This window comes from Schistocerca cancellata, chromosome 12, assembly GCF_023864275.1.
Source record: "Schistocerca cancellata isolate TAMUIC-IGC-003103 chromosome 12, iqSchCanc2.1, whole genome shotgun sequence".
Classification (NCBI taxonomy): domain Eukaryota; kingdom Metazoa; phylum Arthropoda; class Insecta; order Orthoptera; family Acrididae; genus Schistocerca; species Schistocerca cancellata.
Genome location: NC_064637.1, coordinates 19,016,422 through 19,035,299, shown reverse-complemented (window position 1 = coordinate 19,035,299; position 18,878 = coordinate 19,016,422). Strand labels below are relative to the sequence as shown.

Here is an 18,878-nt window from a genome sequence, read left to right as displayed (position 1 = left end):
TGTGATACAATACGCCATTCTCCAGGGCTGCATCAGCGCATCAGGGATTCCATGCGACGGAGGGTGGATGCACGTATCCTCGCTGACGGAGGACGTTTTGAACATTTCCTGTAACAAAGTGTTTGAAGTCATGCTGGTATGTTCTGTTGCTGTGTGTTTCCATTCCATGATTAATGTGATTTGAAGAGAAGTAATAGAATGAGCTCTAACATGGAAAGTAAGCATTTCCGGACACATGTCCACATAACATATTTTCTTTCTTTTTGTGTGAGGAATGTTTACTGAAAGTTTGGCTGTAGGTTTTTGTAACACCCTGTATATCTGCCGTGCCTTAACTCTGTTGTCTGTCCAGGGGGAGTTCTTCCGTGGCACGGAGCCGACTGCACTCGAGGAGCTGGACGTGTCGAGGAATGAGCTGAGCTACGTGTTCCCGTCGGCACTGAAGAGGACGCACCCGCTGCTGCGTGAACTGCGCGCCGCCGACAACAGGCTCAGCTTCTTCCCTGCGGCGGAGCTCATCTCGTCGCTGCAATTCCTCGACACGGTCGACCTCTCCGGCAACAACCTCAAAACTGTCGACGACCTCGACTTCGCGCGCCTGCCCCGTCTACGCAGGCTGCTACTCGCGCGTAACGTCATCGAGAGTGTCAGCGAGGCCGCCTTCCACAATTCCACGCAGCTACAGGTGCGCTCTCTGTCAAACTGACAGCTCTTTCCTATCATTTTCATTATGAGGTAATGCACCGGGTCAAGTCACCTTCAGTGCAAACTAGCGAGAGTGATTTAAAAGTCGTGCACCGGATGAGCCGGTGCGTCCGGGCCACGTGGTGCCGAGCCGAGTCGAGCGGGTTGCGTCACCCACTCGATAGGCAATTGGCGGGCAGTGCTGCACTATGTTTTTGAATTTTTTGAAAACTGTTGCATCCTTGAGCCCCTAGTTTACTGAGGTCAAGGATCACACTTTATTAATAATTATAGTACAAAGTAATACCTCCAGTTACAGTTACATTTTCAGCAAGTACACCAAGTCCTTTCATCCATTAATGAATTTTTTCATCATCACTAACTTTTCTACACGAACGTGTATATAATGTAAATGCCATATTACTATATACATAACTAGGTCTACTTTGAGTCTTCAGGTCGATACCACAATGCCACGTTTTATAGGCGATAATGCCGGATGAGCTCATCCGGTGCACAACTTTTAAATGACTCTCACTAGTTTGCACTGAAGGCACTGCCACTGTAGCGGTATGCTCTTAAGCCATCGGGCACATTTTCTCTGATATTTCAACAGATATTTGCAATTTCATTTTTGCAATATGTAGCTGGAGTCAGCCCAAACAAATACTGCCAGTCACATCTTTCACGTGACAACCAGTGTCAACAGAAAGCACCAGTTCGTTTCCTGTCACGAACAAAATTTTTTTTAAAGCAGAATTTTATGTGCTCATTCAATAGAGTGTTCCTAAATTATGAGGTGTTATCCAAAATTTTTGGGGTTGGTACTGCCATCTGTTGAAAACCTTACCTTTGGACTAATGGTCACCGTCACCGTCGAAGTAGTTTCCTTCCACACATTCACAGCGGTCCCAGCGCTTCTGCCACCGGTCAAACGTTTTCTGGAAATCCTGTTCTTTGAGGATGTTTATCACTGCCAGTGATGCTTCTCAGATCCTCTCTAGAGTGTCCTTTCAACTCGATTTTCAGTTTTTGGAATAGCGCGAAGTCGCAAGGTGCCAAATCTGGCAAGTTCGGTGGGTGGGGTACAACCGCCATATTGTTTATTGCCAAATGGCCCTGGTGAGCGAGGACATGTGACAGGGCGCGTTTTCATGACGCGGCAGCCAGTTCCTTCGACGCCAAAGTTCGGGCCGTCATCTCCGACGTTTTCACGGAGCTGCCGCAGAAGTCACAGTAGTATGCGGAATTCACTGTTCGGTCGGGTGGGACGAATTCTTTGTGCACAATTCCCTTGGTATCAAAGATAACGACAATCGTGCTCTTCACTTTGCTCTTCACCTGTCTCGCCTTTTTGGGTCTCGGTAAGCCCAGGCTCTTCCACTGGGACGATCGTTGCTTTGTCTCCGGGTCGTAACCATACATACCTGTAGCACTTTTCCTGAGATTCACACAGAATTTGGTAAACACGCGCCGTTCCATTCACGGATCCATCGTAAAATTGCCACATACCAAACACAGAGTATTATGGAAATCACTGTGGGCACGCAGCATGTCCCCCCCACTGAATGCCACTCAGCACACCGACTCGTCAGATATGCAGCTCTCGCCACCTAGTGGTGCGTACATGTACTATTCCTACTTTCCAGATGGCAGCACCAGGCCTGAAAATTTTGGATTCCTCCTCATAGTCTAGTGTGATTTTTGTTTTATACATAGGTGTTAACAAGGACACAGAAACAAGAAGAATAACTGGTACTGCGGCAGCAACTGAGCAGTACTGCTGCGAGGTGGTGGTAGTCAGTGCAGGGCAACACTGTCACTGGCTGCAGTACTGGTTATTCTTTGTGATTTACCGGCCCTGTTAACCATGAACCGTGGACCTTGCCATTGGAGGGGAGGATTGCGTGCCTCAATGATACAGATAGCCGTACCGTAGCTGCAACCACAATGGAAGGGTATCTGTTGAGAGGCCACACAAATGTGTGGTTCCTGAAGAGGAGCTGCAGCCTTTTCAGTAGTTGCAGGGTCAACAGTCTGGATGATTGACTGATCTGGCCTTGTAACATTAACCAAAACGTCCTTGCTGTGCTGGTACTGCCAACGGCTGAAAGCGAGGGGAAACTACGGCTGTAATTTTTCCCGAGGGCATGCAGCTTTACTGTATGATTAAATGATGGTGGCGTCCTCTTGGGTAAAATATCCCGGAGGTAAAATAGTCCCCCATTCGGATCTCCGGGTGGGGACTACTCGAGAGGACGTCGTTATCAGGAGAAAGAAAACTGACGTTCTATGGATCGGAGCATGGAATGTCAGATCCCTTAATCGGCCAGGTAGGTTAGAAAACTTAAAAAGGGAAATGGATAGGTTAAAGTTAGATATAGTGGGAATTAGTCAAGTTCAGGGGCAGGAGGAACAAGATAATGATAAGACAGAGATTTAGGTACCAGATTTTAAATAGTAAGACATTTCCAGGGGCAGAAGTGGACTCTGACCACAATCTATTGGTTATGAAATGTAGATTAAAACTGAAGAAACTGCAGAAAGGTGGGAATTTAAGGAGATGGGATCTGGATAAACTGACTAAACCAGAGGTTGTACAGAGTTTCAGGGAGAGCATAAGGGAACCATTGACAGGAATGGGGGAAAAAAATACAGTAGAAGAAGAATGGGTAGCTCTGAGGGATGAAGTAGTGAAGGCAGCAGAGGATCAAGTAGGTAAAAAGACGAGAGCTATTAGAAATCATTGGGTAACAGAAGAGATACTGAATTTAATTGATGAAAGGAGAAAGTACAAAAATCCAGTAAGTGAACCAGGCAAAAAGGAATACAAACGTCTAAAAAATGAGATCAACAGGAAGTGCAAAATGGCTAAGCAGGGATGGCTAGAGGACAAATGTAAGGATGTAGAGGCTTATCTCACTAGGGGTAAGATAGATACTGTCTACAAGAAAATTAAAGAGATCTTTGGAGAAAAGAGAACCACTTGCATGAATATCAAGAGCTCAGATGGAAACCCAGTTCTAAGCAAAGAAGGGAAAGCAGAAAGGTGAAAGGAGTATATGGAGGGTTTATGCAAGGGCAATGTTCTTGAGGACAATATTATGGAAATGGAAGAGGAGGTAGATAAAGATGAAATGGGAGATATACTGCGTGAAGAGTTTGACAGAGCAGTGAAAGATCTGAGTCGAAACAAGGCCCCATGAGTAGACAACATTCCATTGGAACTACTGACAGCCTTGGGAGAGCCAGTCCTGACAAAACTCTACCATATGGTGAGCAAGATGTATGAGACAGGCGAAATTCCCTCAGGCTTCAAGAAGAATATAATAATTCCAATCCCAAAGAAAGCAGGTGTTGACAGATGTGAAAATTACCGAACTATCAGTTTAATAAGTCACAGCTGCAAATACTAACGCAAATTCTTTACAGACGAATGGAAAAACTGGTAGAAGCCAACCTCGGGGAAGATCAGTTTGGATTCCGTAGAAATACTGGAACACGGGAGGCAATACTGACCCTACGACTTATCTTAGAATAAAGATTAAGGAAAGGCAAACCTACGTTTCTAGCATTTGTAGACTTAGAGAAAGCTTTTGACAATGTTGACTGGAATACTCTATTTCAAATTCTAAAGGTGACAGGGGTAAAATACAGGGAGCGAAAGGCTATTTACAATTTGTACAGAAAGCAGATGGCATTATAAGAGTCGAGCAACATGAGAGAGAAGCAGTGGTTGGGAAGGGAGAGACACAGGGCTGTTGCCTCTCCCTGATGCTATTCAATCTGTATATTGAGCAAGTAGTAAAGGAAACAAAAGAAAAGTTCGGAGTAGGTATTAAAATCCATGGAGGAGAAATAAAAACTTTGAGGTTCGCCGATGACATTGTAATTCTGTCAGAGACAGCAAAGGACCTGGAAGAGCAGTTGAAAGGAATGTACAGTGTCTTGAAAGAAGGATATAAGATGAAAATCAACAAAAGCAATACAAGGATAATGGAATGTAGTCAAATTAAGTCGGGTGATGCTGAGGGAATTAGATTAGGGAATGAGACACTTAAAGTAGCAAAGGAGTTTTGCTATTTGGGGAGCAAAATAACTGATGATGGTTGAAGTAGAGAGGATATAAAATGTAGACTGGTAATGGCAAAGAAAGCGTTTGTGAAGAAGAGAAATTTGTTAACATTGAGTATAGATTTAAGTATCAGGAAGTCATTTCTGAAAGTATTTGTATGGAGTGTAGCCATGTATGGAAGTGAAACATGGACGATAAATAGTTTGGACAACAAGAGAATAGAAGCTTTCGAAATTTGGTGCTACAGAAGAATGCTGAAGATTAGATGGGTAGATCACATAACTAATGAGGAAGTATTGAATAGAATTGGGGAGAAGAGGAGTTTGTGGCACAACTTGACCAGAAGAAGGGATCGCTTGGTAGGACATGTTCTGATGCATCAAGGGATTAGTATTGGAGGGCAGTGTGGATGGTAAAAATCGTAGAGGGAGACCAAGAGGTGAATACACTAAGCAGATTCAGAAGGATGTAGGTTGCAGTAGGTACTGGGAGATGAAGAAGCTTGCACAGGATAGAGTACCATGGAAAGCTGCATCAAACCAGTCTCAGGACTGAAGACCACAACAACAACAACATTAAAACATGTCGATCAAATGAACATTGCACAAGACTAAGTTGGACCACTCTGTCAAATGACTACGTAAATGCCACTTTGAAAATAATTTTGTTTGTGGCAGGAAATAAACAGACTCTTTCCTTCGAAACTGGGTGTTGCTTAAAAGACGTAATGATGTCTGGGCTTACTTCAGCTACACATAGCAAAAACAGAATTGCAAATACTTGCTGAAACACCAGAGAAAATAAGCCTGATGGCTCTTAAGGTGAACACCCTCTGTGTGTGTGTGTGTGTGTGTGTGTGTGTGTGTGTGTGTGTGTGTGTGTGTTCTGAACACAATGTCATACAAATATATTTCCTGTTTGTAAGAGTTTGGAAGGAAACTGATGGAAACAGGAACAGACAAATACATGGTGATAGTAAATGCAACATTGTGATCTAATGTTTTGTTTAATTTTGTATACTTCCTCACAAAAGATTTTCAAAATGTCCTGTGTCAACTGCAAATATTTTGCTGCTCCTGTAGACAGTTGACATGTAGCCAAGTTCATTCATGTGGCTTCTTACTTGAGCACATGCATGTAAAATATGAGCGAGAAGTTCTCTTTCATGCCCGTGTATGCTTGTAGACTTCACTCTTAAGCAAACCTCACAAACATTAAGTAAGATGGGTGACGTCGGTGGCCGAGAAACTCCACTGTGACTGACCCGATGCCCGGGATACATTTCAGCGAGGTACTGTGTCACTGGCCGTACAGAATGTGCAGAGCACTGTAAAGGTCACTGAAGATGACATTGTGTAGCCTAATGACACTTTGGTAGTATTTGGTTGTACACGAATGCTTACGAAGAAGGACATGCGTCTTATGCCTGTGAGTTTCAAACACCTGTATATCAGATACGGTTAAGAAACGGTCATATGTTCATTTGTAGTTTTCTGTTTGGAACAGACAATATTGTCACTCCAGTACTTGTGTACCTTTCTTCCTGAATCGCCCTGTATACATACAATTCAGAAACCCAAGAGAGTCAGTGACCACAAAGCGAGATACCACAGTGATACAAAAACCTGTAATAAATACAACTCATTAATAATAATTGGGGATCATATTGTGAAACCAATCACCCACAAGAGTTTACAAAAGATTCATACCATTCAGTTCAAAGTTATAACAATGTCAGCCTTGACAGTCAGTGGAGTGATGGAATCCAGAGGCATCTGTAGTAGCCGACCAAGACAGATGCAGCAACAGGGAAGTAACCGCTTTAGTGACATTTACGGGTTCCTAACCAAGAGCGAATTTTATTATATCATCTGTGTGCTTTAATATTTCAATTTCTTGAGTTTCTGCATGTAAATTTAATATCTAATAGCCACTGTTTTCGCGTTTTTGTTTGCGTCGGAAAGTAAACCAGTTTTGTGACACATTGCAAGTTCCTACCCAGGAGCGAAACATTTAGTTCCACCTGAGTGCTTCGGTAGTTAGGTTTTTGAATATCTGCACATTACTAGACACAGTTCCTGCGTTTTCATCAGGGTCTACAGTAGAGTTGCACAGCACGTGCTGATAGTCTGTTTATCTGCACAGTTTAATTTTCCACCGTCTTTAGTATGGACAGGGACTGCAACTGTTGTGTGCGGATGTGAGCCGAGTTGGTGACACTTTGCTCTCAGCTGCAGGCTGTGATGGCTTCGGTTACACAGCTTGAGGCTGCAGTGGATGGGCATCACTGTTGTTGGCCGGCTATGGGGATCCAACGGATGTCCAGAATATCCGAGTCGTCCGATTGGTCCTCACCAGTGGCCGACCCAGTTATTGCTGGCACTGAGGTTGACCCCTCACCTGTGGTCGAGTGGAAGGTGAAGCAGGCAGTGAAAGCCTTCCCAGGCAGCCGCACGTAAGGCTTCCCCAATTGGTCTGACAAACAGGTTCCGTGTGCTGTCTGTGGCTGACATTTTCGCTGAGCCAGATGCTGTCGCTTGTCCTGTTTCAGAGGAAACTACTCAGCCTGCAAGATCTGGGCAATCACAGAGGGTGGGATTATTGATTGTTGGGAGCTCCAACGTTAGGCACGTTATGGGACCCCTTAGGGACTTGGCTGTAAGAAGGGTAAGAAAACCAATGTGCACTCCGTGTGTCTACCAGGTGGAGTCATTCCAGATGTGGAAAGGGTCCTCCCGGATGCCATGAAGAGTACAGGGTGCAACCAACTGCAGGTGGTTCCTCACGTCGGTACCACTGATGTGTGTCACTTTGTATCAGAATACTGAGTGGCTAACAGAAGTGGTAAAGGCTGCCAGTCTTGCTTGCAAGATGAAAGCAGAGCTGACCATTTGCAGCATAATCAACAGGACTGACTGCGGCCATCTGGTACAGAGCTGAGTGGAGATTCTGAATCAGAGGCTCAGACGGTTCTGCAACTGTGTAGGCTGCAGATTCCTCAACTTGTGCCGAAGGGTGGTAGTTGGGTTTTGGGTTCTGCTGAATAGGTCAGGTGTCCACTATATGCAGGAGGCAGCTACACGGATATTAGGGGCTGTGTGGCATGGACTGGGTGGTTTTTTAGGTTAGAGGGTCTGGGGAAAACACAAGAAGGGCTTCAGTCACGAAGGGTGCAGGCTGAACACAGGAAGAACGTAGATACAGGAACCATTGTAAATTGTCATAGCTGTGTTGGGAAAGTACCAGAGCTCCAAGTGCTAACAGAAAGCACTGATACTCAAATTGTCATAGGCACTGAAAGCTGGCTAAAGTGAGATATAAGCTCAGCCGGTAATTTTGCAAAGAACCTAATGGTGTTCCGAAAGGATAGGCTAAACACGGTTGGCGGTGGCGTGTTTGTTGCTGTTAGAAGTAGTTTAACTTGTCACGAAATTGAAGTAGATACTTCCTGTGAGTTAGTATGGGCAGAGGTCATTGTTGGCAACTAGACTAAAATAATAATTGGATCATTTTACCGACCTCCCAATTCAGATGATACAGTTGCTGAAAGGTTCAAAGAAAACTTGAGTTTGATTTAAAACATGTACCAGACTCATACAATAATAGTTGGCGGTGACTTTAATTTACCCTCAATATGTTGGCGAAAATACATGTTCAATTTCGGAGGTACACGTAAAATATCATCCAAAGTTGTGCTAAATGCATTCTCTGAAAATTATTTCAAGCAGTTAGTTCATGAGCTCACGCAAATAGTAAACAGTTGTGAAAACATACTTGACCTCTGAGCAACAAATAATCCAGAGTTAATAACGAGCATCAAAACCAATTCAGGGTTTAGTGAACACAGGGTTGTTGTAGCAAGATTGAATGTTGTAATTCTCAAATCCTTGAAAAATAAGTGAAAAATATACCTATTCAAAAAAGCAGATAAAAATCCACTTGACACCTTCCTGGAGAGACAACCTCCACTCATTCCAAATTAATAATATAAGTGCAGACCATATGTGACTTAAATTCAAATAAATAGTGTCAGCAGTAATTGAGAGATTCATACCAAATAAATTAACAAACAGATCTGATCCTCCTTGGTACAGAAAATGGGTCAGAACACTGTGCAGAAACAACAAAACAAACATGCCAACTTTAAATAGACACAAAATCCCCAAGATGGGCGATCTTTTACAGAAGCATGAAACTTAGCACGGACTTCAATGCGAGATGCTTATAATAGTTTTCACACGAAACTTTGTCTTGAAACCTGGCAGAAAATCCAAAGAGATTCTGGTCGTATGTGAAGTCTGTTAGTGGCAAGAAACAATCAATGCCTTCTCTACGCGATAGCAATGGAGATACTATTGAAGACAGTGCTGTCAAAGCAGAGTTACTAAACACAGTCTTCTGAAATGCCTCCACAAAAGAAGATGAAGTAATATTCCTGAATTAAAATCGAGAACAGCTGACAACATGAGTAACATAGAAGCAAATATCGTCGGAGTAGTGAAGCAACTTAAATCACTTAATAAAAGCAAGTGTTCTGGTCCAGGTCAATTAGGTTTCTTTCAGAGTATGCTGATGCATTAGCTCCATACTTAATAATCATATACAACCATTAGCTCGACGAAAGATCCGTACCCAAAGACTGGAAAGTTGCACAGTTCATACCAATATTCAAGAAAGGTAGTAGGAGTAATCCACTAAATTAGAGGCCCATATTGTTAATGTCGATATGCAGCAGGATTTTGGAACATATATTGTGTTTGAACATTATGAATTACCTCGCAGAAAATGGTCTATTGACACACGGTCAACATGGGTTTAGAAAACATCGTTCTTGTGAAACACAACTAGCACTTTATTCACATGAAGTGTTGAGTGCTATTGACAAGGGATTTCAGATCGTTTCCATATTTTTGGATTTATGGAAGGCTTTTGACACTGCACCGTACAAGTGGCTCATAGTGAAATTGCGTGCTTATGGAATATCGTCTCAGTTATGTGACTGGATTTGTGATTTCCTGTCAGAGAGGTCACAGTTCGTAGTAGTTGATGGAAAGTCATTGAGTAAAACAGAAGTAATTTCTAGTGTTCCCCAAGGTAGTGTTATAGGCCCTTTGCTGTTCCTTATCTATATAAATGATTTTGGAGACAATCTGAGTAGCCGTCTTCGGTTGGTTACAGATGACGCTGTCATTTATCGACTAATAAAGTCATCAGAAAACCAAAACAAACTGCAAAATGATTTAGAAAGGATATCTGAATTGTGCAAAAAGTGGCAGTTGACCCTAAATAACGAAAAGTGTGAGGTCACCCATATGAGTGCTAAAAGGAACTCATTAACCTTCGGTTACACGATATCTCAGCCTAATCTAAAAGCATGAAATTCAACTAAATATCTAGGTATTACAATTACGAACAACTTAAATTGGAAGGAACACATAGAAAATGTTGTGGGGAAGGCTAACCAAAGACTGTGTTTTATTGGCAGGACACTTAGAAAATGTAAGAGACCTACTAAGGAGACTGCCTACACTATGCTTGTCCGTCCTCTTTTAGAATACTGCTGCGCAGTGTGGGATCCTCACCAGATATGACTGACGGAGTACATCAAAAAAGTTCAAAGAAGGGCATCACGTTTTCTATTATCATGAAATATGGGAGAGAGAGTCACAGAAATGTTACAAGATTTGGGCTGGACATCATTAAAAGACAGAATCTTCTCACAAAATTCCAATCACCAACTTTCTCCTCCGAATGCAAAAATATTTTGTTGACACTGACCTACATAGGGAGGAATGGTCACCACAATAAAATAAGGGAAATCAGAGCCCATATGAAAAGATATAGGTGTTCATTCTTCCTGCGCACTGTACAGGGTTGGAATAATAGAGAATTGTGAAGGTGGTTCGATGAACGCTCTGCTGGGTACTTAAAAGTGATTTGCAGAGTATCCATGTAGATGTAGATGTAGGATGCGATGTAATTGAGTGGGTGCCCACAAGAAGCAAAGGTATTAATTGAACTGTTCAACTTTAGACAGTTTGATCTGAATAAGCAGGCATGTACAATTAGGCAGAGAGTACTGTGTGTCATTTTGGTGATGCACAATGCCAATTGTGTGTATATTGTGACTGTTTGTCACTGCCGAACTGCCTTCAGAAGTTGACATAAGGCAGAATAAAGGAGTGATATACAGGGTGGTCCATTGATAGTGACCGGGCGAAATATCTCACGAAATAAGCATCAAACAAAAGAACTGCAAAGAACGAAACTTGCCTACCTTGAAGGGGAAACCAGATGACACTGTGGTTTGCCCGCTAGATGGCACTGCCATAGGTCAAACAGATAACAACTGCATTTTTTTAAATAGGAACCCCCATTTTTTATTACATATTCGTACAGTAATAAATATGAATATTTTAGTTGGACCACTTTTTTCGCTTTGTGATAGATGGCACTGTAATAGTCACAAACATATAAGTACGTGGTATCACGTAACATTCTGCCAGTGTGGACGGTATTTGCTTCGTGATACATTACCCATGTTAAAATGGACCGTTTACCAATTGCGGAAAAGGTCGATATTGTTTTGTGTATGGCTGTTGTGATCAAAATGCCCAACGGGCGTGTTCTGTGTATGCTGCTGGTTATCCTGGACGACATCATCCAAGTGTCCGGAGCTTTCGCTGGATAGTTACATTATTTAAGGAAACAGGAAGTGTTCAGCTACATGTGAAACATCAACCACGACCTGCAACAAATGATGTTGTCCAAGTAGGTTTTTTTAGCTGCTGTCACAGCTAATCCGCACATCAGTAGCAGACAAACTGCACGAGAATTGGGAATCTCAAAATCGTCGGTGTTGAGAATGCCACATCAACATGGATTACACCCGTGCCATATTTCTATGCACCAGGAATTGCATGGCGACAACTTTGAATGTTGTGTACAGTTCTGCCACTGGGCACAAGAGAAATTACGGGATGATAACAGATTTTTTGCACGCGTTCTATTTAGCGGTGAAGTATCATCCACCAACAGCGGTAACGTAAACCAGCATAATATGCACTATTGGGCAAAAGAAAATCCACGATGGCTGCGACAAGTGGAACATCAGCGACCTTGGAGGGTTAATGTATGGTGCAGCATTATGGGAGGAAGGACAATTGGCCCACATTTTATCGATGTAATCTAAATGGTGCAATGTATGCTGATTTCCTATATTGTTCTACCGATGTTACTACAATATGTTTCACTGAATGACAGAATGGTGATGTACTTCTGACATGACGGATGTCCGGCACATAGTTCGCATGCAGTAGAAGCGGTATTGAATAGCATATTTCCTGACAGATGGATTGGTCGTCGAAGCACCATACCATGGCCCACGCGTTCACCGGATCTGACGTCCCCAGATTTCTTTCTATCTGGAAAGTTGAAGGATATTTGCTATCGTGATCCACCGACAACGCCTGACAACATGCGTCAGCGCATTGTCAATGCATGTGTGAACATTACGGAAGGCGAACTACTCGCTGTTGAGAGGAATGTCATTACATGTATTGCCAAATGGATTGAGGTTGACGGACATAATTTTGAGTATTTATTGCATTAAAGTGGTATTTACAGGTAATCACACTGTAACAGCATGTGTTCTCAGAAATGATAAGTTCACAAAGGTACATGTGTCACACTGGAACAACCGAAATAAAATGTTAAAACATACCTATGTTCTGTATTTTAATTTAGAAAACCTACCTGTTACCAACTGTTCATCTAAAATTGTGAGCCATATGTTTATGACTATTACAGTGCCATATATCACAAAGCGAAAAAAGTGGTCCAACTAAAACATTCATAGCCGGCCGGAGTGGCCGAGCGGTTCTAGGTGCTACAGTCTGGAACCGCGCGACCCCTTCGGTCACAGGTTCGAATCCTGCCTCGGGCATGGATGTGTGTGATGTCCTTAGGTTCGTTAGGTTTAAGTAGTTCTAAGTTCTAGGGGACTGATGACCTCAGATGTTAAGTCCCATAGTGCTCAGAGCCATTTGAACCATTTTTTTAAAACATTCATATTTCTTTATGTACTACACAAATATGTAATAAAAACTGGGGGTTCCTATTTTAAAAAATGCAGTTGATATCTGTTTGACCTATGGCAGCACCATCTAGCGGACCAACCATAGCGCCATCTAGTTTTCCCCTTCAAGCTAGACAAGTTTTGTTCTTTGTAGGTTTTTCGTTTGATGCTTATTTCGTGAGATATTTGGCTCGGTCATAATCAATAGACCATCCTGTATACACTGATCAACCAGAAAAGTATGACCACCAATCTACTATTGATAGAAACCCCTCTAGGAGACAGCAGCATCACCTGGTGAGGAATGACAGCTAGTCAGACCCGTGCATATAGTAGCAGTGAGTGTGCTGTCTGTGGGGAAGGCATGTGATCTATCGGAGTTAAACCGAGGGTGGACTGTGGTGGCAAGGAAGCTGGGTGTGACCATTTTGGAAACTTCTCTTGTGTTGGAGGAGTGCTGTGGTGAGTGCCTTCAACATGAGGTAAAACTGGAGCCAGGGAGAAACCGTGTCCAGATGTCTCGGGGTCGACCAGCCACCGCTCGTTACAGATGTCAGCTGTCGTAGGCTGGTAAGACAGGACACGTGGCCAGCTGTGATGTGACTAACATCAGACTTTAATGCGTAGCAGAGTACAAATGTGTCTGAACAGACCGTACAGCGAACACTCCTATCGATAGGCCTCTGCAACTGACAACCCTTGCAGGTGCCAATGTTAACACCGCGACATCGGCAACTACAACTGAAATGGGCCGTGACCGTCGGCAATGGACGTGTGAGGTGGATCGTGTGTGAGAACCGACTCGCTTTATTTGTTCGTGAGACACAGAAAATATTGGATACAGGCTCCCAGGTAGATGCCATTTTCCTTGACTTCTGGAAGGCATTCGATGCAGTTCCGCACTGTCGCCTGATAAACAAAGTAAGAGCCTATGGAATATCAGACCAGCTGTGTGGCTGGATTGAAGAGTTTTTAGATAACAGAACACAGCATGTTGTTATCAATGGACAGACGTCTATAGACGTTAAAGTAACCTCTAGCGTGCCACAGGGGAGTGTTAAGGGACCATTGCTTTTCACAATATATATAAATGACCTAGTAGATAGTGTCAGAAGTTCCGTGCGGCTTTTCGTGGATGATGCTGTAGTATACAGAGAAGTTGCAGCATTCGAAAATTGCATCGAAACACGGGAAGATCTGCAGCGGATAGGCACTTGGTGCAGGGAGTGGCAACTGACCCTTAACATAGACAAATGTAATGTATTGCGAATACATAGAAAGAAGGATCCTTTATTATATGATTATATGATAGCAGAACAAACACTGGTAGCAGTTACTTCTGTGAAATATCTGGGAGTATGCGTACGGAACAATTTGAAGTGGAATGATCATATAAAATTAATTGTTTTTAAGGCAGGTGCCAGGTTGAGATTCATTGGGAGAGTCCTTAGAAAATGTAGTCCATCAACAAAGGAGGAGGCTTACAAAACACTCGTTCGACCTATACTTGAGTATCCAAAGAAGAGTGGCGTGTTTCGTCACAGGGTTATTTGGTAACCGTGATAGCGTTACGGAGATGTTTAGCAAAATCAAGTGGCCGACTCTGCAAGAGAGGCGCTGTGCATCACGGTGTAGCTTGCTCGCCAGGTTTCGAGAGGGTGCGTTTCTGGATGAGGTATCGAATATATTACTTCTCCGTACTTATACCTCCCGAGGAGATCACAAATGTAAAATTAGAGAGATTCGAGCGTGCACGGAGGCTTTCCAGCAGTCGTTCTTCCCACGAACTATATGTGACTGGATCAGGAAAGGGAGGTAATGACAGTGGCACGTAAAGTGCCCTCTACCACCCACCGTTGGGTGGCTTGCGGAATATAAATGTAGATGTAGATGTAGATGTTGGCACAGTGCCAGAGCATTGCACGGCTTGACAAATCCTAATACCTTCTTTATCGTGCCAACGGAAGGCTCAGATCCATCGTCATCCAGGGGAACAGTTCCTCGACATCTGTTCTGTGGGACGGAGACAACCTGGCAACAGCTACACTATGCTGGGACATTCGTGTGGGCATCTACGGCTCCAGTGGAGCTCGTGCGAGGCACTGTGATGGCCCTTCGTGACAATCGTGTTTCCCTATGGTAGTATTATTTCTCAACAAGATAATGTACCACGTCATAAGACCAGGAGTACAACAGAGTGGTTTGAGGAATGCAGTGGCCAGTTCCAATTGGTGTGCTGACCCTCAACTTGCCAGATCTGAATGCAATCAAACACATCTGGGATGTGATTTAATGTGGCATCAGAGCTCATCGCCCCCCTCCCCAGCTGACTTGTGTGTGCAGATGTGGTGCCAATTCCCTCCGGCGACCTACTGAGGCACTGTTGCTTCCGTGCTACGGTGCTTTGCCACTCTTATCTGTGCTGAAGGTGGAGATACTGGCTATTAGGTAGGTGGTTGTAATGTTCTGGCCAATCAGCGTAAATCTTGTAATGTTACGGCTGACCAGTGTAAATCTGCACTGAGCATAGTAGAATACCCATTCGTGCCATTAGTCATTCCCATTCACAGACTGGAATTCGCAACAGGACCCGCAAGGCAGACACTGCACCGAGTGATGAGGGACAGTGCGAAACTCCGCAGCTTCGGCAGAAAGTGTCAACAGCTGCAAGAAGTATAAGCTGCCTTACTATTCGGTGTTTTGATTCGAGGAGAGTGAGGGAATCGGTGTTGCTGACAGACAGTGTATTAAGGAATGGTAAAAGCAGTGTGTAATGTTGCCAGATACTGAGGACTTTAGATATGGTGTCCAATGAATGAGGACAGCATAGTACTTGTAACATTACACCCATAAGGTTTATAAGGGGTTCCCAAGTATTTTAATCGGTTGTGCATAAATGTGACAGTCTGCTAATAAACAGAGAAAGAAAATATGTCACTTTGGAAACGACACTAGTTTCCCAATAATGTTTTGAGCAGGATGAATGCTGCAATGAAAATAAAACAAAAAGAAAATAATGTGATCTTTCAGGTTTTCTCAGCGTGATTGATTAATGGCAGTTTTCTGTGTATTCGACCGAGTTCTCGTTTCCATTTCGTGTGCAGTTTTCCAAACAGAAACCCACTCATCTTCTAATAGTGCTGCCAGTTTTGCTCTTATGTGTATTTGTTTCCAGGACCCCATCCAGAACAGAACACATAAAGAAGGCAACAGGGCAGACATTGAAATATTGTGCACGAAATCGAGATAACAGCTCAGCCAATTACTCGAAAGTAGACTGTTAAAAAGCTAGCAGAATGATTATGATGCCCTGTCAATTTTTTTATGGGCAGCTGAGAACAACAGTTAAGCCATCCTCACAAGTAAATATGTTTTGTCATACTGCATGACAGATATGATTTACATCACGATTCAGCCATACTTAAAAACTAGATGGCACTTAACGGTGGGCGTGATGTGATCCTCACCACAATTCGTGATCACAGCGCTGTCCAGTGGCAGTTATCAGCTGTATCTGGCTTGCAAATCGTGTAATTTGTTTACAAAAAGAAATACGTGTAAAATTAGTATGCTTGGTCTGTTGAAATACACATTTTCTCCCTTGTGCATATGCCAGCCATATTGCTTAGTTTGTGGTATACGCAGATAAAATCTTCAATATGCTAAGGCAAATTGAACTGCTCTATGCCCAGTCAGTAAGGGTGTCACCATTCAAAATGTCCATTACAAATTACAAATCATGCAATACAAATTTACAATAGGCTTCCTGTTATGAAATAAATTATTTCAGCATTCTCACATTTTAGTAAAACTGAAAGCTTGCTGCTTCTATTCCATAACAGAATTTTTAAAAAGTGTGAAATATTTGAGTTTGCAATTACGGTTTCAGGAAAATCAAAGGATTTATTTGAGAGAAAGAGCTTCACAAATTGAGCAAGCCAATAACGCATTGGTCCCCCTCTGGCCCGTATGCAAGCAGTTATTCAGCTTGGCGCCGATTGATGAGTTTTTGGATGCCCTCCTGAGACATATCTTGCCTATTTCTGTCCAACTGCCACATTAGCATACGGAAATACCAAGCTGGTTGCAGGGCCGTGCCATAATGCTTCAAATGTTCTCAATTGGTGAGAGATGTGAAGACCTTGGTGACCAAGGTAAGGTTTGGCAAGCACAAAGAGAAGCAGTAGAAGCTCTCACAATGTGCAGACAAACATTATCTAGCTGAAATGTAAGCCCCAGATGGCTTACTATGAAGGGCAACAAAAAAGAAAATGCAATAAAGTATCGTTGATGAACGGCTGTGCTGTAAGGCTACTGTGGATGACAAGAGGAGAGGAAATGCCGTCCCAGACCAACGCTCGTGGTTGTTGGCCGTGTGGCAGCTTATAGGATGGGAACCCGGCACTGCCTAGGGTGTATCCAGACACGTCTATACTTGTCATCAGGGCTCAATTGGAAGTTGGACACATCACTGAAGACAATTATACTCCAGTCAATGAGATTCCAGGCCGAATATGCCCAAACCACTGCAAACAGGCTGGCTGGTGTACAGAGATCAGTGGTAGGTGGTGCATGAGGTGCCGAGAGCTGAGCGCCCTCCCTGTGAGCTGCCTACTAATGTGCTTTTGGTCACTGCAGCTCCAGTTGCACATTACATGAATGAGAATTACGATTCTGTGGCTTCGAGTGCCTCTCCGATGATCGATCAGTCCTCACATTCTGTCACCTCTCTAGGTTGACTGCTTCCTTGTTCACAGTCTGTTCAGCCACGGTTGACCCACTGCTGCCAATATTGACAAATAGTGACATCACCGATATTCAAATATCGAGTGATTCGCCAATTACTCTGAAAGGCTACTTTGAGTCCAACTTCGTGTCTTCTCTCAAATGCTGACATTTACATATATTGTTCAGACGCCTGTCTGTCAGTTACTGTCCAATTGAGTACATGGAATGAAATTTGCAGATTTTATGCCCTGGTATGAACATGTCCCCTGCTTACTATCCTTGCCAGCTCCACAGTGAAATTGCGTTGCATTGTCACGCATTCATCCATTGGCCACCAAAGTTTACAATTTTCTGTCAATATCTATATGAATATCAGTTTGTCACCAGTTTGTATAATTCTTTCGTGGTGCAGTCCCTTTTCTTGTCTTAGAGTGTGTAAGCCATATTATGTAACCAAAAATGTAGAACGTTTCTTAGAAACATAAGTAAGACAGAGATTTAGGAACCAGGTTCTAAATTGTAAGACATTTCCAGGGGCAGATGTGGACTCTAACCACAATCTATTGGTTATGAACTGTAGATTAAAACTGAAGAAACTGCAAAAAGGTGGGAATATAAGGAGATGGGATCTGGATAAACTGACTAAACCAGAGGTTGTACAGAGTTTCAGGGAGAGCATAAGGGCTCCCAGGAATGGGAGAAAGAAGTACAGTGGAAGAAGAATGGGTAGCTCTGAGGGATGAAGTAGTGAAGGCAGCAGAGGATCAAGTAGGTAAAAAGATGAGGGCTAGTAGAAATCCTTGGGTAACAGAAAAAATATTGAATTTAATTGATGAAAGGAGAAAATATAAAAGTGGAGTAAGTGAAGCAGGCAAAAAGGAATACAAACGTCTCAAAAATGAGATCGACAGGAAGTACAAAATGGCTAAGCAGGCATGGCTAGAGGACAAATGTAAGGATGTAGAGGCTTATCTCACTAGGGGTAAGATAGATAATGCCTACAGGAAAATTAAAGAGACCTTTGGAGAAAAGAGAAACACTTGTATGAATATCAAGAGCTCAGATGGAAACCCAGTTCTAAGCAAAGAAGGGAGAGCAGAAAAGTTGAAGGAGTATATAGAGGGTCTATACAAGGGTGATATACTTGAGGACAATATTATGGTAATGGCAGAGGATGTAGATGAAGATGAAATGGGAGATGCAATACTGCGTGAAGAGTTTGACAGAGCACTGAAAGACATGAGTCGAAACGAGGCCCTGGGAGTAGACAACATTCCATGAGAACTACTGACGGCCTTGGGAGAGCCAGTCCTG

At 43.1% G+C, this 18,878-nt stretch overlaps 1 protein-coding gene across 1 annotated transcript in view; it reads left to right on the top strand.

Annotated features, from left to right (window-relative positions):
• The window catches only part of LOC126109837 (chondroadherin-like protein), a 222,495-nt gene that overhangs the window by 144,639 nt on the left and 58,978 nt on the right, over positions 1 to 18,878 (top strand). Inside the window, exon 12 of the mRNA XM_049914896.1 lies at positions 353 to 685. Coding sequence (XP_049770853.1) covers positions 353 to 685 — 333 coding nt within the window. The remainder of the gene's footprint in view (positions 1 to 352; positions 686 to 18,878) is intronic.